This window comes from Buteo buteo, chromosome 13 (assembly GCF_964188355.1).
Source record: "Buteo buteo chromosome 13, bButBut1.hap1.1, whole genome shotgun sequence".
Taxonomy (NCBI): domain Eukaryota; kingdom Metazoa; phylum Chordata; class Aves; order Accipitriformes; family Accipitridae; genus Buteo; species Buteo buteo.
Window position 1 is genome coordinate 2,014,341 of NC_134183.1, and position 20,898 is coordinate 2,035,238.

The window sequence follows — 20,898 nt, forward strand, 5'->3', positions numbered from 1 at the left end:
TCTTTTCCAACACCAATTGGAAGTAAAACACATCACTTGACCCGTGTGCGGTTTGTAGTCTCACTGTTATGCGTGACACTACTGGGAAAATTATGCTGGGGTTGTCTCCCTGGTTTTGCTATTGCTGCCTTTATCCTCTGCTAACGCACCGATAATTTGTATGAGAGGCAATTTTGTGTTCAAATTGTCCATCCAAACCAGCCTCAGCACTTCCCCTATAAAAGCTGCATCTATTTTGTTTATTTCCCACAGATTTCCCCCGTTTGCTGCTGGCGGGAGCGGCGCTCCTCGCCCCGTGGGCACTGTGGCATCCCCGCTGTCCTTTGTCACCACTGTCCTCGGAGGCACTTCAAATATGCTTGTAAAAAGTCTAATTTTCATCAAAAGTTTTTTCAATAGTACCAAGCAGACTACTTGTAAGTAAAATAAAATAATAATAATAAAAAAAGGTATCTAATAGAAGTGATACCTGTGTGCTGGGACTGAATGGATACCTTAGCGAGTGGCAGGCTTGTGTTAAGCAACGGAGCTGGTCTGGGCATTCGCTTTCATTAGTGAGAGCTGTAAAATAGGTCTTTTCTGGTAATTTGATAATGGGGAGAGAGTGCTGCCAAAACGCCACGGTAATTCTCAACAGAATGGGGGTAGCTGAAACTTTCCCAGTTAGGCGACAGGAGGAGATGAACGTCGGCCGTTGCATCCCTTGTTCTGTTCCTCTGCGGAGCCGGGGAAGCCGAATACCTGCGAGCCGAGTGGGATGTTCGTGTCTGATGCTCTCGGGCATCTGGTTTCGGCAGGTACGGGCAGCCCCGAGGGTCTGGGTCCCTCTGCGGCGTTCGTAGCTCCTCTCTGGGGCTCCCCCCACGCTCGTGGCCAGGCGTTCAGCAAAGCACGCTTTTTTTCCTCAATGAAAATTCGCCCACAAATAGGAGTCAGGGGAGCCGAGATCAAAGCCTGGAAGAGGGAGCTGGAAAGGCTTCGCTTTGGTGTTTAAACACCAGCAAAAAGCCTCGCTCTGCCTTGCGGCAGGAGTCCTGGGGGACAGCGCAGTTTTGCGGTGAACCCATCGAATCCAGGGACAAGGGAAATAAGGAGAGAGTACGACTGGAAGAAGGCAACGAAAAACCCAATAAACCAACAGCTCAAAGCCCTGGGAGTTCCCGTGCGTGAGTGCTTCGCCATTGCCAGGATTGCTTTGGACAACTGGGTCAAACTGGAGCAGGAGGCGGCTCTTCCCTTCCTGGGAGCTCCGTGTGTAGGTAATGGTGCATGAGAAATAGCCAAAAGGGAGACGGGAGTGTAATAGTGGGGGGACAAATTAACATTTTTGCAAGCAGAGCAGATGCCAAGGCAGAGTTTTGTTCAGAGCTGGGAAGTTAGGTTTTTGGAAACGCTGATGACGTTTGGTTTATCGGTTCTGTTAAGTGCCAAGTGAAAAGCAGTTGGGAGGTTTTGATTTTTTTTTTTTTTTTTGGCTCATTCTGCCTAAACTGTGGGGACAGGAACTGAGACATCTGGGGTTTCCACCCGTGGCTCTGCTGTGGATTTGCTGCGTGGCTCTGGGTGAGGTAGTCCTGCCTGCCCTGCCCATCCTCAGCCTGGGAGCACATGGCCATCATCTGTATTGTAATGATCAGATCATCCCTGATAAAGTAAATCTCCAGTTTTATTCATTTTGTTTAGTTTATCCCAGAGAAGATGGGGGTGATGCGGTCAAGGACTTGGCCGGAGCAGCGATGTGGGGTGATGGATGGCTCCTTGACTTGGCATTTTGTTACGTGCTGTGCTGTGGCTGGAGGGAGAGGCTGGATAAACCCAGGAGAGGAGGACGCAGGCTCCAGCCTGAGCCTTGTCCTGGGATAGAGCTGGGGTAGGTGAGAAAGAGGTAAGGGAAAAAGATCTAAGATTGCAGAAGAAAACATGTTGGGCACAGGCTTGTACTTTCTTGGATGGCATATACTTCTCTTGCGTCAACAGCTGGGTTTGTTTTTAAGCACAGTCTTAAAGTCAGAAATGCTAAGGGTGGACTGGACCAGGTCACATAATGAGATGAGAGAAAAGAAAAAGAAAAAAAAATTGAAGAAAATTGCCAGCGCTGGAGTTGCCTGCCTGGTGTCAGTAATGCTGTTCTTAGCTGGTGCTGTGAGAGATGAGAGCACAGCTGAGGTGCTACTGCACTGTCAGCAGGCAGCTTTTTTTGCCCTGATTTAAGAAAAAACAAGTCACTGATATTACATTCTGCATTTTCCCTGCATTCCCCAGCAGATACCCGAAGTCTGCAAAGTGCAAAGCTTCCCCAGCAGCCACTGAAACCTCTGCTTTCAGCATTCACCCTGCATTTGTACCTCGCAAAAACTGCCTCAAGAGCCTATGTTGCCCTGGCTGTCGCGGTGTTGCGGTCGCTTGTGCTTTTATTGAACACTTGTTGCTTTCTGTAAAGGGAGAAACACTGGTGTTTTGTCACTTGAACGTAAGTGCTCTTCTCTAAATGTCACGTAAACCATTTTTCCTTCTCCCTGGAAAGCCCTTGATGCCGGAGGGGGATTTCTGCGCCTCTCTGCATCCTCGCATCACCCTGGTTTTTGTGTAGGTGGTCCAGCAGCGATGCTGGGAGCCCAGGGGCAGCACGGGGACAGTGCCAGGGTGCATACCCATGCCCATCGTGCTGCGGTGATGGGGCTGCCAGCACGGGTCCACGGGTCAGCGTCGGTGGCCAGGGCAAGGTCAGCTGAGGATAACGCTGTCTGTGGGGCCCGGGGGATGTGTGCCAAGCAATTAAAGTAATCTGGCCTGGCAGAAGAAGAGACTTTCATCTGTAAGTGACTTCAGCCTCGGCTGCCCCGTTGCCAGGGGTCTGCTGCGCCAGCGTTCCTGCGGTGAATTGGACAAGCCGCTCTGCTGGATTTGGTTGTCCTTGCTATTGCTTAAAAAAAATATTTATCTCTGTCCCCGCAGGCTGGAACGAAGCTCTGCCATCAAATGTTACTGCGCGTTATTGACTGGGCTGGGATTTGGGGACAGAAAGTGTCTGGCTCCGTACGGCTAACAACAACGACAATATTTATCTGCGCAGCATCTTGCTCTGTTTGCAGAGCAGCAGCGGTGGTGGCCTTTTGGGGGAAAGTGTGAGAGTCGCGGGCAGCGTGGTTTGCAGCCCTGCTGATGCCGTCCAGGGATGCTCCTATAGCATGGGAAGCGGCAGAAGGGAATCCGCCGGATCGCTGCCTGGTCCCACTGCTGTCAAGTGGGGTTTTAGTCTTTGACCTGGTTTTTTGGTTACCAAAACATATTAAATTCTGCGTTTTATTTTCTGTGGTGTTGAGGACCATTTTGGGATGCCTTTACGTGTCTGTTTTTGTGTTACAGATGGCAAGATGCAGAGTGTTGCTGACACCCTTGCTTTCCCAAGGTGACCTCCTGTGTCAATTTGCATGAGCCCTCTTATGCTGAGGTTCTTAATTGGCGCTGAAAACGCACGCTGTGCAACGTGCGACGTGACGGTTGGGCATCATCCTGCCTCCAAATGGCAGGGGAAGCAATTGGCATTCCGTCAAAATGGTTTCACATGGCTCCTTGCACTGTGTCTGTGAAAAAATCTTGGAGTGGGTGGGTCAAGGGACAGGAGAGAGAATTATATAAATCCAGGGAGAGAGAATTCTATTGTCTAAATGTCAGATCTTTAAGATGAAGCCATAGCTGTTGCTATGTGAAGTTGATGACTTTGTGCTCCTGGTTTCTTGGTTTCCCTTCACCTTTTCATGGTGAAGGTGAACAGTCAAGGTCTCAGCATGCGTAGGCTTTAGTAATGCTGCTGCCTGGTGCTGATTCCACCCTTCACAGCCCTAACTGGGGCTTGGGTTTTAGTGGCATGGTTTTAAATAACTGGTTGAAATAGAGCTGATAGTAATGGTCCTGCTGGGAGCAGAGGTCTGGGAGAGCCCGGGGTTATCTGGCAATGTCTTAGCAAATAGCAGTGGCAAATCTTTTGGTAGCGGAACAAATAGTTGCTAAATACAGCACAGCATGCTCGTTTTGTGATTGGGGTGAAATCAAAATGCAGGGGTTTCCTTCATCAGTGAAGGCAACGGAACAGCAGACCTGCCAGGTTTGGGGTTGGTGGGGGGTGACGGTCTCCCCGCGGGTCCCTGCGGCTGCTGCGCGGCAGCTCTGTCCTCATCATCCTCGTCAGACACCAGCCCCAGGGCTCATCCCCGCCAGATCGGGACTTTGGGTTTGCAGGTGGGTGTGAGCCCGGGAGTGATGCTGGGGAGCTGTGCAGGACCAGGATCGGCTCCCAGGAGGAGGAGGAGGAGAAGGAGGCAGAGGATGAGCTACTGTCTCAGGGTCTCCCACAGGGCTCTGTGGTCTGCGTGGGGGAAACCCCCCTACCCTAAAGTGAAACGAAGGGGAGGGGGGGCCAACACACACACCCCTTCAGCCTTGCTTTGGTCAGTGTTTTTCCTTCTCTCTGCTTTTTCCTTTGGGGAAGGGAGGCAGGAGATGTCCGGCTGTCCGTCTGTCACCCTCTTGGCTGACCTGGCTGTTTTTTCTGTACCCCCAGACAAAGGTGAGAACGGGGAGCCCTATCAGAGGAGGAAGGGTGTGGGGGCCAGCCTGCCAGACGGCCCCCCGGCGTTCCCCGTGGCCAGGGACGGTGCCCCGATGGCCGGCAGCAGCAGCTGGAGGCGGATTATGCTGATGATCCTCGCTATAACCATCCACAACATCCCAGGTAAGTCCCGTCCGTCTGTCCATCCAATCCTGACTTGCGGGGAGCCTCTTCCCGGGGTCGATGCCGTCCTGGGAAGATCATACAGGGCTGCCGCCTTCTCTCCCTTCTTCTTTTTCTTGCTGTTCGCAGATGGTACTCGCCGAGTGGGTGCCTGGGTGCCTTTTGACAAGGTCTATCACGTCAAATCTCGCTCTTTTGGTAGGGCTGAACCACGTAAGGTCTTGGCAGCAAAACCCCTTATGGGGAGGCGGCTCGGAGGGAGCCCGCGGGCTCAGGCTGCTGCTACGTCTTGAACATCTGCAGCCTCACTCGCTATTGCCAGCCTGTCGTGGGCGAAAATTGTAAATCCGAGAGTATATTGAGAAACGTGACGCTGTAAAGACAACAAATTCTGGTCTCTTTACATTTCTCTGCTGGTCTGTGTACTAGCAAGAGATGCATTTTAAAGCGCTGCTTCTCTGCAGGAGCATGTACAATTGGGGCTTTCTTATTCAAGGGATGGAGTTTGCCGGTAGATGCAAAACTGCAGAGCCCTGTGTCCTGTCAGGGGCTGGACTTTGAGACTGCAGAAAAAGGTGCGATAAAAAAAATGAGATAAATTTGTAACAGCTGAGGATGCTCGGCTACTTTGCAGTTCTTGGTGATGTTGAAAGTAATATAAGGCAACCTTTTCAAATGCTTATTTTCCTGGTTTCCTCTCCCCTCCCTCCTCCTCCTCCTCTTCTCCTTCCCATCCCCTTTCCTTTCTCTGTTCTCTGCTCAGTCTCTGCCTGTCTCAGGTTGTAGCCTGGATGGGGGGATGCAGGGGGAATAGGAAAAGGCTTTTCTGCCTAACTTGGATCTGTAAACTTGGGGAAAAACAATGAGCGCTTTTGGAAGAGCTGTGCTTTCTGAGCTGGCGTGAACGTGTGGCTTGTTGGCAAGGAGGCGGCTATTGTCAGCCGTGAGAGCTGCTGCAGCACGGGGCTTGCTTTAACCGTCAGAGCCGGAGAAGAGGGGGAGCTGCCTTGCGTCATCACGTGTGCTTTTCGATTTTGAGAGTGACTTTTATCCAATGCCAGGGCATCTGTCTTAAATTCCGTCACTGGATGGGCATCCCGGTTGAAAAGGCTCCGTTATGGGTCTGTAATCACAGATCCTGTATTTTTCCCCTTGCAAGGGCACCCCAGAATTGAATGGCAGGAAAAAATCAAAGGAAACACGCAGCGGGCTGCCTTGGTGTTGGAGCTGGGCTGTGCGTGGGCGTTCTTCTGCTTGAGCACTTGTGAGCTGCCATCCCTTCCAGCCTTGCTGCTACTTGCTTGTCTCTGGGCAGTAATTGCTTCCTTCCAGCCAGTCATCAGTTCCGAGCACCCTCGTGTACTCCTGCTCCTGTGGATTTTCCTCTTTTCATCCCTTTTATTTTATTTTTTTATTATTTTTTTTTCAATTATAGGTAGATAACTCACATGCCTTAGTTCAGCTCCATGTATTGCTGGGGGAGGTAGATGCCTGGCAGACGAGGCAAGTAGGGAGCTTTAAATTAGCCACACACGCAAAAAATGGGGAAGCATTTGCACTGAACGAACCGTAATTGGATTTCATTCTTCAAACGAAGTGTCAGGGAGCTGGGGTGAAGAGCCGGGCGGCGTGTGCATCTCGCTGCCTCGGGCTGTGTCGGCTGGGGATTCCTGTCTCTGTCACCAGCAAAAAAAGAAAGTTTTGTGGAGGAGTGAACAAAGCGTCACCCGTAGCAATAGGTTAATGGCAACACGGCCCTGGCTGCCGCAGAGACGCTGGTCTAACCTTTCATTGCTTCTGCAAGAACACAAAGCCACCCTTGGACGGTTACAGAGGCTCAGAAATTCCCTCTTGCATTGTAAAGGTCACAATATTAAAGCTTAATATCCAGAGAGGTGTATGAGAGCGGCGACCTGCGGATTGTTCTGCTGCTCAGCCCCTGCCTGGAGGCTCAGCTCAGTGGGGGTCTCTGGGTCACATTGGGGCTGTCTGTCCCTGCCAAGCCCTGTCCCCAAAGTCCTTCTCCTGCTCCTTTCCAGCTGGTGTGTGCCCTTTCCAGCAGCCCCCCAGCGCTGGTGTGGGGCCGGGTGGGTGACACTGGCTGTTTGTGCTCGGTGGGGCCACTCGGCGATGGCAAAGCCCTGTGCCAACGTCCTCGTTTCAATGGGGGTTTGCCCAAAGTCATCCAGAGATTTTAAGTCGCAGAGGTTGGACTTGAGCCCGTGTCTGCCGTCGTGCTCCCCAGAGCCCTACCTGCAGGTCGCAGGATGCCAGCACCGATTTCACCCTAATAAATAATTCAGATTGTGATTAAAACAGGAGCTTGTGGCCTGCCTTGCTCATTACCGGCGTCTGGTCCTTCTTGTGTGAAGAAGCAGATGCTGGTCCGGCCTCTCGGTGAGCAGCGGGACGGGGTCTGGCTTGGCTTTCGCTGAAATCCTTTTGCTTTCCCAGGAAAGTCTCGGCAGCGCCGGTGGCACTTCTCCAATCTGCTGCGGCCCCTGCCTGCGGCGCAGGGTTTGGAAACACTGTAATGCTCTACCTCAATTATCATCCCTGCGAGCGGAAAGGCTGACACTATAATTAGCGCAGACTCCTGCAGCGTAATGACACCTCGGTTAGCGTGCGGGGCGGCGGCGCCTGTGCCGGGCGAAGAGGCGGGAGGTGCTGAGCCGAGAAATTGGGGATGCTCAGCACCTCGGCATGGCTGCCAGACGCGGGCAGCCGGCTCGCCCGGCCCTTGGGCTTGCAAAATCGCTCGGCGCTCGCTTCGGCAGAAGTGCGCGGCTCTGGCGCCGCGTCCGTGGTGCTCGCTCTGCTTCCCTGTGAGCCCAGTGCGTTTGCAGGGAACCTGTCATCGGAGGTTGTCCAGGTAGTTCCCAAGGGTTTTCTGTCCTACCCTTCACTTCAGAACGCTTCGTAAAACTTCACATCCCTGGTGCGGGGATGCTGCGGCGAGGAGGATGCAGCCGGGAGGGGACTGCTCCTGTCCATGCTCACTTTGCTGGACCTCTGGTCTGCCCAAGTGCCTCTGATGGGCTGGAGGTGGTCTTGCTCTTCTGAAACCTGCAGTGTTTTACACCTGAGCTCAAACTCTACCAAGTCCCTCCATCCCTTCACCAAAACCCTCACAAGGACCGGGTCTGGCCCTGTTCTGCTCTGCTGCTCGTGGGGAATGGACTTCCTCTTATTATTGCCAGCAGAGAACAGTTTTATGTACTTTGAGCCCCGTTTAGGGATGAACATGTTTCGGTCTTGGCAATGCATCTATCTTTGGTTTCAAGCAAATGTGCTGGAAGCTGGTTAATGTGTGGATGAGATAATTGAATGTAAAGACCAGCCTCTCGCGTTCAGTTTGTATTTAGTAGGCTCTGCCGGCAACCAAAAGGTTTGTTAATTTGTTCCAAAGCTGGGGCTGGCAATGTAAAGAATAAATTGATAATGACAGGAGATGCCAAACTGCAGACTGTTCCTGTTAATTAATATTCATATATGCTGGGTTTAGTAGAACATTAATTATGTATTTAATCAGGCTCTGTTTATTCTGGTTTATCTTTGTACCTTGGGTGGCTGTTATGCTGAAGGCTTCAGATTAATTAAAATGTTACTGGTGTATCACAAATAACAATTAGTGAGGTGTGAGTTGAACCGCCTTTCTCTTTGCACTCATTTAGAAAGGAGGAGGAGAGCCTGGTAGGACGGAGCTCCGCGGGGCCGTGGGTCTGCTGCCAGCTCCCCGGGGAGCTCCCGGAGAGGTCGGCTCTGCTCTGAGCCGAACCGCGGTGCTGTGCAGGTTGGGGAGATTGGGGAGGTCCTCCGGCGTGGAGATGCTGCAGGAGCCCGTAACGCTCACACCGCTCTAAGGGAGGTGGAGAACAGGACCAAGGCTATGTCCTGCAACCGTCTTCGTGGCCCCAGGGCTCTCCCTGGAGTCACCGGGGTGTCGCAGGGGTCTGCGCCTGCCTGGGACCCTTGGTGGCTTAACCGGAGCCCGAGTCATTTTCTGGTGGGTGTCCGTATGTGCCAGTGGGCACGGGGAAGCAGTTGCAGATGTCGGGTTGCGGCGGTGCCCTGCCTTGCTTTCCTCCATCAACTGGGAAACACGGCTTTTTCTTCCACAAATACCGCTCAGCTGATGGCAGGCACCTGGCTGGGGTCCTGCTGGCTGCGGGGACAGCGGTGCCCCATCCATCTGTCACCCTAAGGAGCATCTGCACCCTCCTCTGCTGCCGCTTGCTTCTGGGGGAGGCAGTGGGGCTGATGCTGGGTCTGGTTGCTTGCAGGTGCAAGGTGATCCTTCCAGCCACCCTAATGTTGCCAAGGAAACCTGAATTTTCCTTTTTCTTTGTGATGGTTTGGGGCTGGAGCGGTGGGCAGAGCGGGGCGGCCCCATCCCCAGGAGCTGTGCGCAGAGCCGGAGTCGTCCGCTTTGCTCCAGCCTTTTCCTTCCTGCAAGAAAATATCTTGCTTTTCCATATCCATCCTATCGTTCCACGTTTGCTCCCCAGTTCTATTTCTGCGATGTTTCTGCCTCAAGTGTCATGGCTAAGCAGAGGTGTCTGGAAGGGAGCAAATGGGACGCGGCAGCGGCACCGCGGCGTGCACAGAGCCTCTGAGTCACGGTGCGAGGCGGCACTGATGTTCCCTGCTTGCCCCCCAAATCTCACGTGGCTCCACCTGAGGTTTTCTCTCCAGTTCCCATTGCCAGAAACCCATTAACAAGCTGGAATTTATTTATTTATTTTTTAGTAAGAAGGAACAAAGCAAGGAGCAAGACAGACTGTGTGAGCTAAATATAGAACAAATTCACCCTTGGTGGCGGAGGTGCTGTGGGGAGGAGGGGAGGGATGGTGGGGTATCGCTACAGGCAGGAGGGAAAAGATTTTAAGTGGAGAAACTTCTAGATGGCGACGTCTATGGGAAGGATGAATGAGTCTCCTGGGAAGCTGCACTGGGTCGGGGGGAAGGTCCTGCACCCCCGGGTGACAGTGTCCGAGTTCATCCCCCTTGGGACTGCGCTTGGAGATGGGAGCAAGAGGCACCCAGCTGCACCATGGTTTGGCACCGCCATCGTGCCTTGGCATGCAGCAGTGTTTTTGGGGACCCTCCTTCTCTGCTTGCCCAGGAGGAAGAGATTTAGCCCCAAAACTCGTAGATTGGGTTCTGGCCAACGCTTGGAGTGGGGGCGAGATGATGCCCCGGGGAAGGTATAGCCCGGGGCTGGTGCGGAGGAGGGGGTGCAGGATTTAGAGTGCTGGCACCCTGCTTGTGTCCCCCTGTCACCACCAGGCTGGCGTCAATGTCTCTGGCTGTCCTCACATCAAGGCACGACCGAGTCCTTTACTTACAGTGGTGGTTCCTCGTGTTGGTGATCGATTTAGGCCAGGCACCTCCTGCTCGTCCCCGTGGCAGCTCTGCATCACTTCTCCATCCCTGAGGAAGGTGCAGAGTCTGGCAGCAAGTGCTGCTGCCACTTTGTTTTATCCTGAGGAAATGGGGGTAGAAGGGAAGTCTGCACCGAAGGATGGTAAATGTCAAATTGATTTGAAACACGCTTGTTTGCAGCTTTGCCTGGGAAGGAAAATGATTCAGCTGAGTGCCCTTGGGCCAGATAGCGTGAGACCTGCCGGCTGCCCTCTGCGCGGTGGGATCTGGCTGGGGACAGCCCAGGAGTGAGAACTGCCCACTTAGATATGGGAGCTGCCTGGACACTTGCTTTTCTTTATGGCTTCTTACAGCTTTAACCAGTTTTAATGTCCTTTTATGCGTCTCCTGCTTTATGACTGTCTAGAGGAGAGGAGCAGGCGGCTGGTTTTGGTTCTGATTGTTGGCTGATGGGTGTGGGGGATCCTGCCTGCCGTATCGTGCCATGCCGGCAGCTCATGCTGCAAATGGGAGCTGAATCCCTGAGCTGCCATCACCCCGGGATCCAGCTGGCCGCGGGTGGAGGAAGCTGATGGGGACCGCAGTGTTGTCACCCCTTGGCCCAGTCCCCTGTTGCGGACGTCTCCAGTGGTGAACAGTGATTTAGTCCCACCCATCCCTCCTTGCCTGTCTGCACCTCTGCCAAAACCAGCTCCTGGCATCGAGGAATGTAGGTGTGCGATGTAGGTGTGCAATGTGCTTTCTGCTTGGGTGTCAGCTGGTGGAGACGTGTCCAAAACAAAAGGATATCTTCCCACTGGTGAGGAGGGAGCTTCACGGCGAGGTTTGTCCCTAACCCTAACCCATGGGGTGGTTTGGCATCTCCCAGGTGAGGAGCAGTGGTGTCTTACTGCGGCAGTGCCTGAATCCAGGTTTGACATGCTCCGCCAATGGGTGCGAGGTGGGATGCTGGAGGCTGCAGCTTTTTAAACCTTAAACCAAGGCAGTAAGGTTCAGCCAGAGCTTATCTGTCAGACCCGAACCAGAGCTGGTGTTTTCTGTGGTGGAGCCGGTCCTCGGATGTTGGTGAATTCCAGGATGCAAACAGACTGCTTGTTGCCAAAAGGGAGGGTATGGAGAGAGGGGTTCGTGGATGGCTGCAGCAGCACGGAGGTTGCGTGCTGTGCTGTCAGATTGGTGTTCCTTGGGACGGCATGATTTCCAGGCTGGTTACATTGTCATTAGCAAAAATTGATTGAATTCATTCTTCTGGGACAGGCGCTCCCATGCATTCAGCCTCCCAAGAGAAGGCTGGGGCAATGAATGTGATATTGCATCTCAGTTATAAAGAAAAGTAATTATTTATATGAATATTCTCAGAGATCCATTAAAGGTTGATAACATTCATTTTGAATGATGGGGTTTTTTGTTGGTCTATTGAAATTGAGACTATTTTACAATTGTTGACTTTAATATGCGTTTGGTACCCACTGGGGTTTGGCAGAGCATGAGAGCGGGAGCCATTTAGCTGCACCGATTAATCTGTGTCTTGTCTGTGTGATGCCTTTTTCTGAAATTACAGCAGACCTCCTTCCACTGTGACTTCTGCTGGCTGCATTGCTATTAATGGTTATTCTTGGGCACTCTTGGAGCACCTTTGATTTCTACTGAAAGGCATTATTTTTAGTAAGAAAAAATTTCTCTGCAGCTTGCATTTCAGGCAAGAGGGTAAAAAGGAAGATGCGGGTAAGGGAAGGTGTCGGCATGTGCGATGAGCACGTTGTACAGCAACTCGATGGAGTTCAAGTGCTGCAGAGGGTCAAGAGGAGCAGAGGAGAGCGCTGGCCCTGGCACTGGCTTAGCCTGTGCTTGTGACTCAGAAGGATGGAAAGCTGCACATTTGAACAGTTATGAATTTTTCACAGTGCTTTCTGCTCTGGGGAGAAAAACGAGCCTGGGACGTGGCTTTCCAAGGCTGCCACCCATCGCATCTCCAGTTTGATTTGCAGAGGGACTCTTCGGGCACGGATGCGTCAGGGATCGAGCGGTTGTTGTTTCCAGCGGTGCTGTGACGTGATGGCCCTGCGAGCAGCCGGGGGGAGATGAAAAAGGTCAGATTGGATGCAGCCCACAAAGACAGAGCTGGGTGTTCAATGTTAACCGGAGTGTTTGGCACGGCGGTGACTCATGTGGGATCAGGAGGAGCACGGCCACACGCACGCGCTCGCTCTGGGAAAGGTTGCTTTAACCTTTCATTAAACCTTCCATTAATTGTCGCCTCATCAGCACATATTTTGACATTTTCATCTATTAAGCACCTCGACGGATTGAAACGACTTGCTCAAAGTCGTTAAGCTTCGGTGCGAGGGGGTGGAAAGCGTGGCGAGGCGGCCGGGCAACGTGCTGGCATCGGGCAAAGGATGCGGGCAGCAGCCCCGGCTGCGGGCGATGCTCTCGGCAGCCGTGGGACGGCTCTGCCCCGCTCCTCTGCTCATGGCGAGATGCCACCAGCAAAAACCTGGTCTTGTAAAGGCGGAGGCTAAAAAGAAATCCTCCCATGGGCACAACAGGGCTCTCGTGCATGCCGTGCATCGCTGTTTCCCTGTCCGCTGCGTGCACCCGAGGTGTGGGTGCCCCTCTGCAGAGCAGGGCTGTATCACTGCCGGTGATGGGAAGGGTCCTGGCCCCGGGGCTCTGGGCTGCTTTCGGCTTCCAGGCCACCAGCTTGGCTCCCTTCGGATTTCCCCTTGCTCCTCCTGGGCAGACGGAGGCTGAGGCTTTGGGTCCGGGGTGCCTTGGGAAATGGTGCATGAATAACAGCCCGATGTAAATGTAATTTCATGTATTCTGTGGGCATGGTTGGGAAGTTTTCCTCTGCAGCCCGGGGGGTGTTACAGCCCATCACGCTGGCACCATTAAAGCAGGGGAGAGCATGGGCAGGGGGGCGAGAGTTGCAGGGTCTCTAATGCCCCACTGACAGCAGCTCATATTTCAAAAACTAATTTGTAGGCAGACACCTGGAAAGCCAGTGGAGAACTGATAACGTGCATTTATCTCTGCGGCATCGTTTTGAGTTGGTGATCGGTGTTTCGTAAGTGGTAACAGCCACAAAGGTGACAAAAGCCAATTAAATACAGTATTTTCACCAGCTGGAATGAAAGTCCACTGAAATATGCATGTGGAAGCTCCTTTTCTTTCTTATCCCCATCAGATCTCGCAGGTCTGCTGCATTAAATATCGGTGAGCAGTGGCCTGAGAAGTCATTTGCGTGCTAGAAATGAAACATTAAATATCTGTGATGGATTCAGGTTGTGTGGGGTCAGGGAGAGCCCGTTTCCAGCATGGGTCAGTTCCTGCTTTTAGAGTAGTTCTGGTTTGTTAATTTAGGAAAGGGTTTTCTTCTTCCAGAAAAGCATTTCCATGATGAAGGAGCTTTGGGACATTGGGCAGTTACTTTAATTCTTTAAAATCAGGTACCTCTGGTGTAAGCAGTGGCCGTATGCTGCTCGATGGATTGAAATGATGATTTGCTCCACATTGTGCTTTGGTGAAAGGGGGAGAAAAGTGGAACAGGGTGGGATGTAGATGGTCTGGCTCCTGCGGGGTAAGCCAGGAGGTGGCACTAGGGGAATTGCCTCATGCTATCCAAATTCCACCTTGTTTAATGGACGCAAACCCTCGAGCAAGGCCACGGGCTTCTTTTGGGCTGGTTTTTCCCCGTATCCGTTGCCAAGAGTCGCCCAGAGTCACGTTGTGTCACATCCTACCAGGTTTGCTCTGAGCAGCTCGGGCTCACTGCTCCCCTCCTTGTTTCAAACCCAAGCAACCCCTGCAGCTCGGCCGGTTGCACACAGGTGGGTTCACTGGTGTGAGTGCCCAATTCTGGAGGCTTTTTTCAGACAAAGCTCCTGTGAAATTGCCTGGAACCCCCTCAGGGTAAGGTATTTGGTAGCACACTGGGGCTTAAAATCCCCTTTTAATGGCATTTTAACTCCATGGCGTTGCACACAGCAATATAGTTTGGCTTTCTTTGTGTCCATTCTGCTGTTAAGCGCTGGCGAGCTGGAGATTTCAGCTGTTTGCTTTTGCAGGTGATGGCTGGCTCGACCTTGTCATCATCTGCTGTTTTTCATCGCCTCTTGCATAACCTTGATGGGACCCATCCGCGAATCCCTGGAAAACTTGGAGGCAAAGCTGCCCCATTAGTTTTTTATCTTTTGAAATCAAAGTGGCAGAGTTGAGCTGTCTGGGCACGTCAGAAGCTTTTGAGATGTTTCACCTTCTTTCAGCTTAATGTATGCACGTCATGGGCCTCAGCCGCTGCTGAATCAGTGCTTTATTAATGCCTCTAATGGGTAAACTCCTGAGTCATTTATAGAGCCGTCCCTGGAGCAGGAGAGAGGAGCTGAGCTAACATGCGATGCTGAAGCAGGTCTGTGGTGGCTTGCCTGCAATTCCCTACCCGGAAAGGCAATTTGTCTCTATTTTCAAACCGCCTGGCTTTACTGTGCTTTCCTTTACTGTGCAAACCTTTATCGGGTTTTGCCCCCACGCGCCTTTTTTCCCCCACGAACGTGGGATTACCTGAGCAGGCACTGCAGGGCTTCCCATCGGTACCAGCCGTGCCGGAGCTGGCAGCTCTCTGCACGACGTGCACAGCCGTGCTCACACCTTTCAGTTGTTTGCTCCCTCCGGAGCGTTATGGTGTAAGATAGCACTGAAACAGGTTTTTCTCCTATTGCTTTTTTCACAGCCAGCATTTCAGAGGGGCAGCATGGTGAGGCTCTGCTGGATGGGATCCGTGGGGCTTCGTGACCCTGCCTGCTTGCTGCCTGCATCTGCCCGTGGTTGCAAATAGTCGTGAGAATAATGCTTGCCCGGGACTGCTTTGTCTGAGCAGATTAATCCAGCTGGTGCCTTGGGTTTTGTTTTCTCCGTCCTGTCACCGTCTGTTGGCAGGGTCAGGATGCAAGCGCTGCGTGGGCTGCGGCGTGCAAATCCACACGGGAAGGGGACCGGGCCACTTCCCCATCCCACCATACGTCCCTCAAACAAAAGCTCTTGTTCGTTGGGAACCCGGGGGAGGAGAGGGGATGAGTGAATAATTCATACCGCAAATAATAATATATGCCGCTATAAACTGCAAATTAATCATTTAAATTTTGTCTCTGTGTTCCGCTGAAAGGATTTTTTGGCTAGGGTAATAATTAGGAGTGATCTGGCCTCGTTAGTTGGCTGCTTCTGCAGGGCTGCAGAGAAGGCATAAAACAAGTTGAAGTCCTGCTTGGCCAATGTGACTTTGTCACAGCTCCTGTTGGCGCCGGGATCTCCGCGGACAGCTTGTACGTGTGGCTGAAGGGCTCCCTTCAGGTCAAGCACGCTGTCACCACTTAATAATAATTCATGACAAAGTAATGCTCGAGGGACTCCTGTGCATTTGCTCGGTCCGCACCACAATCTGTTCCTGCTCCCCGGATCCTCCTCACATGCACGTTTAGAGGACAAGGATTTCTCCACCACGGTTATCTCCCACCGTGACAAACCTGCCCGAGCCCGGGGAGCTCTGTCCCACCGGGGTGAGCTGAATTGAAGCCAAACTCTAACGAGCAGCAATTTTTTAGAATAAACTGCAGCAGCTTGTTTTGTTTTCGTTAAGTAGCACGGCAGCTGTGACGGGTGCCGTAAGTGTTTAACCAGAAGGTGTCGGCGTGTTGTACATGCGTGCGTGGGCAGCAGTGGTTTTTAGCGTGGGGATGGAAAACCTTACACCGATGGGGCAGTTCACGTGGGTCTGGAAAAGGTGCTCTTCTTCTTACTGCCTCTGAGGGAATGGGGTCTGGGGAGCTGGGGCTGTGGGCTTTCGGGGGGGGTTAGCATCACCACGCTCTTGTGATAGTACATTTTTGTGATAGTACATTTTGCTGGAAGTCCTGGGAAGTGGCGAGGGTGCTGCTGGTATCTCGAGGAGCAGCCGCGTGGGTTGAAGCAGGAGGGGAATGGTGTCTCGGGGCTGTTGTGCTGCACGGGGATGTGGAAATCCAACCAGGCGGCTTCTTATGGGGAGGTTGTGCCAGGGATCCGGGTGTTCTCACTCAGAAGAGCCTGTGGTTATGGACGTGGAAGAGAAACGCTATGCAGAGAGTGGCCAGGTCGCCTGTGTCAAGCAGCAGGTCAAGAGTAAGAGCACTCACGCCGCTGTGCCGGGACCTCTGGTCTTGTGGGGACAGCTGGGGCTTTGGGGGAAACGCCGCTTACCAGTACTGGAGCTGGTGGGACGTACTGCTGCGCGTGTGTGCGGATGATGGCCAAGCAAGGCCACCTCCGGAGCAGCGGTAGCATTTGTGTTTCAAATGCAAAGTGAGATCCACTGCTTTCTGGCTCGGTTAAGTTAAAAAAGAAAAAAAAAAAAAAAAATCTTTCTAAAATGACTTTAACCTCCTGCTCGCTAGTCTTACAGTGGTGGATACCTAGAAACATGAAAATCAATGAAATCTGGTAATCTCCGCGCTTTCTCGTGCAGTAATAGCAAAATGATATTACCTAGAGGGAACTGGAATTCAATCTTGGGGGAAAAAACTTAAGAGTTTGAATAGTGGCGACAGGGACATGCTTAAACTCTCATAGAAATACAAACCTCATTATAGCAAGATTAATTTCCCACTAGGAACTTAACAGTTCTTCAAAGAGCAGAATGAATAATTGATGACATGTTGGCATCCGTAGTACCTTCTTAAAGGAAGCATGTTCATTTGCTGACCCAGGAGAATTAGCTTCATAAATCCTCGCAGGAGGAGATAATGTCACTCCCGGCTCCGTTAATGCCGCTGCCAGGCTCGAGGTGCTGGTGGAAGAAGCGCGGTCCCGGCCTTGCAGGTGGAGCACGGGTCAGTGGGTGTTAGGCACTAAGGTACGTGCAGCTGCTGCCATACTTGGCATTACCGAGAAGGACTTGGGCAGCCGTTTATGAGCCCGGCGGTACTTGCTTCGTTTAATCAGAGGATGCTTTTGCAATGAACCACTGCGGACGTGTCTCTGGCCCCAGCTTCCATGTTGGCACCCGCGGTCCTGTGTTGCGTTGGGTGTGCGTTAGCTCATGTAAAGGGTATTCTCAGCATCGTGGACTCTTTCCTTTGCTCACAAAGAAAGGCATTTACTGCTGTTAAATCCATAATTCTTTCCATTTCTTTCAAAGCTCTGCAGGCACAAACATCCACTGAGCCATGCTCTCCTTATCTGCCCCAGAAATCTGATGTCCCCGGCAGGCAGAGCTGCGGTATTTCTGCTGTAGGTAGAAGTTATTTACAAACCCTGCTTTTCCTCTAATCTTTGCCCTCCCTCCAAGCCCAAGATTTTGCTTTCGCTCAGACTGCGGGATCTGTGAGTTGCTTCTTGTTTTATCATCACCTTCTCCCCTGCCTGCCCAGAATGGCCATGCTGCATCCCCAGAGGAGTTTTCCTTTACCTGCAAGGGTATTTTTTAGGCAAAGACACCCACGGGTGGGCTGTGCTGCCGGCACCCTGCCGAGCGCATCCTCTCGGAGAGGAGCGGGTCTGTGTTCCCCTCTCACTGCCATCCTAACCTGCTTGTGCATCAAGAAAAGAGGAAAAAACCCAAAAAACCCCTAACACCTCTGATGCTATTCCACAAGAGTGGGCTGTCAGGTCTTGCCTGTAGCATCCCGGTGCGTTCTGCCTGCTGCCACGTTCATGTGTGAGATGAGACGGAGCAGAGGGCAGGCGAGTGGCATTGCTGCCTGCAAAACAGACACGTGTTAGAGCGGTGATCCCAGACAAGGCACGAGCTCCGGGATGCTGCGATGTCATTTTCTTTATTCCTGAAATCCTGCCTACGTGATGACAAACTGATTTGGCGAGAAAAGTGAATTTTGTGTAGTTGATTCTTTAACATTCCTGTAGGATATTGTTCTCTATCCACAGCCTATGTTCATTTTCTTGCTCTTTGTGGCTAAGAGTAACATAAGAGTAACATAATAACTGGGGTTAATTTACTTGCCACTGTAATTTATCAAGGCCCTGTGAGCGATGCTTGCTATTTACTCGTTTGGATTGCTGGGGAATCTGAAGGGCTTTTATTTTTGGTTGTTTTTGTGAACAGACCTTCTCCCGAGAATTACAAGTGGCTACCCGCGGTGGCTGTGAAGCTCATTTCATGCTCGAAAACAGAGCTGGTGAGGGCAGGAGCTCGGCAAGCCCTGTGAAACCCGGATCCTGGGTTTGCAGGGAGGTTTTTTTGGCTGCTGATTGAGACCGAGAACGGGTGGCGGAGGGCTGTGATCCCTGCCTGGCTGCATAAGCTGCCCTGAATAGGATTTAAAATCGCAGGCTGCTTAATTTCACCCGATTCTTTGAGCTTGCCAAGCTCTCGCGGACTCAGGTGGTGGGTGATAAGGGAGAGGTTTGATGGGATGGAATCAGCCGTTCCACTTTCAAGTTGATCCTTTGAACTTAAGGCTTGCGTGGCATTTGCAGCTGGAGGTGCTGGAGGACGAGCCCTGCTATATGAGGCTGGAAGCGGCTGCTTTCCTCACAGCCGGCTGCTCCGGGCAGGGCTGGAGCTGGTGCTTCTTGGAAAATAGATACTGGAGAGTGTGAGAGCAAAGAAACAGTGTTCAATGCTCTGGGCAGTGCCAGAAGGTGATTTCAGACTGGGGAAAGCGGGCAAAACCAGATTTCAGACCAGGGAAAGTGAAGCAGCTTCCCGGGCAAGTTCAATCTCTATTAGTTTCCCAAATTCTGCGTAGTTTAGGGGTTTCCTCCCCTTTGATTGAACACGTACAGCACCATCAGTGTGTACCTGAGCAGCGAGTCTGGGCTGGCCGGAGCCATCTCTGTTAATGACAGAGCCTTCTGCTTTCAAAGCAGAAGCATCTCTTCAGTAAATCTCTTCCTTTTTAAAGTTATTTGTGTATTTTGTACATTATCCTCATCCAGGTCTTTGGTATCAGGGCTGGTTAGGAACTGTCAGTGCGGAGCCGCATCCAGGCACCCCAGGACAGACGTGTCCCACCTCAACTGTGGGCTGCCTCAACGCCAGCACCTCGCTCCTGCCTGAGCAAACCTTCCTTTCCTCCCTGCCAAGGAGAATTCCCTGGAAAGTGCAGCACTAAGCACTTTTTTCTTTTTTTTGGGCTAGTCCAAAGGCAAGACTCTCTCCTGCAGCCCAGGGCATCACAGTGATGCTGCACCACATCAGGAGCCCATGTGGTCCCACGGGGGCTGGAGAGCTTTGGCCTCCCCAGAAACATCCCAGCGTGGAGTGGGAGCGTGCAGAGCTTTCCGCGCTGGGGAGGAGGAGACGGATCGGTGCTGGGCCTCATCCCAAAGCCCATCCCAGCCAATTCGTGTGCTCCTGTGGATTAGAGCAGACGGGAACGTTGTCGCTGTCCTCCTGGCAAAATGAGATGGAACATCTTGTGCTGTTTTGCAGCTCTGCTGATGGGTCACTGAAGTGAAATTAAAGTAAAAATAAAACCAGAGCTGTAACAGCATGCTGCAAACATCCGAGTCCCCCCTGCTCGCCGGTGCTTGCATGCTGGTGGATGAGCGCTGGGGGAGCTGGGGACCTCAGGCCAAGCGTGAAGGTGTCAGAGGTGCTCTGGGAGTAGCGTGGTCCTCGCTCGGCTCCTTGGCTGACGTCCTCCTTGCCAGCTTTCCGTGCGCTGCGTAAATCTCTCCTTGGCCGCTCCGCTCAGTGCTGCGGCTGTTGTGTCGTACCGCACCATCACCTTCTGCCTGCCCGTGGTGCCTTGTCATCGCTCTGTGCTCATCCAGCTTTGCTCCGCTCCCCTTTCCAACGGTCCTTCCCTTTGCACCGGCTCCTCCTTGCTGTGGCGTTCCCTCTGGGCTTTTCCTTTCCAAATTTTGCGCTGGCTGCCTTTGCTGGAAAGATGCTTTTTGGGCTCAGAGCAATGCTCTTGCTGGACCTGCATGCTGTCCCCGCTCCTGCGTGGTCCTCCCCTGCTATGCTACCAGACACGTGGCCCTGAACGTGCCCTCCGAGGCTGCGGAGGAGGGAGCTGATCCTGCACAAACCAACGGCCAGGAGGACGAAGACGGCAGGGCTTGGCCCCAGAGACGGTGTGAGCTCCCAGGGTGGGGAAAATGGGTTCCCCTTGGCTTTGGAGCTGGTGGCCGGTCCATGGTGCTATGAAGACTCCCTGGTTTAGATCTGGTTTGCATATTAGATGTAGTATGTAAGGAGACTTATGTGTATCATGCTTTTTGTCCTTGCCACCACGATCAGCAGGCTGCCATAACACATCCTGTAGCTGTCTGGCATTAACAACAGGAGTCTCTGTTGTGACCCTCCAGCATGGTTATTGCTTTTCAGTTTGAGGTTTTGAGGCTTTTTTTTTTTTTTTTTCTTTTCTCGGAAAACAAGCAGAGAGGAAAACATGCCTTTGCAATGAGCACTGCTGACTGAGAGGTTTGTAGCTGATCCTTAAGTTAGCGTAGGATTAGTCTGATCCCTGGGTAATGCCTTATCAGGATAAAGCGTCTTGAATTGTAATGCCAAGGAAGCCCAAGAGAGGCAAAATCCCTTTGTTTAGGTTAAATAGAAGCGTTTTCTTGACAGTGGCTGAGATTGGTCATATTTTTCTTTCTTTGTTCCACAACTCTGCAAAGAGATGCTAAATTAACACCCCATCCTTCACTGTGTGAGCTCTGCAGCTAACAGGGTTGTGTGGACTCTCCGGCTCTTCCAGCTCCATCGCTGGTTGCAAGAGGGGCTGACAACCGCTTCAGCCACTGAAATCCTCGGAAAAACCCTCTCTGACATG

General features: G+C 52.2%; 1 protein-coding gene across 3 annotated transcripts in view; it reads left to right on the forward strand.

Moving 5' to 3' along the window:
* SLC39A11 (solute carrier family 39 member 11) overlaps window positions 1-20,898 on the forward strand; it is a 116,374-nt gene that overhangs the window by 67,489 nt on the left and 27,987 nt on the right. For all 3 annotated transcript variants that reach the window (XM_075044206.1, XM_075044207.1, XM_075044209.1), the window contains exon 6: window positions 4,562-4,732. In XM_075044206.1, coding sequence (XP_074900307.1) covers window positions 4,562-4,732 — 171 coding nt within the window. The remainder of the gene's footprint in view (window positions 1-4,561; window positions 4,733-20,898) is intronic.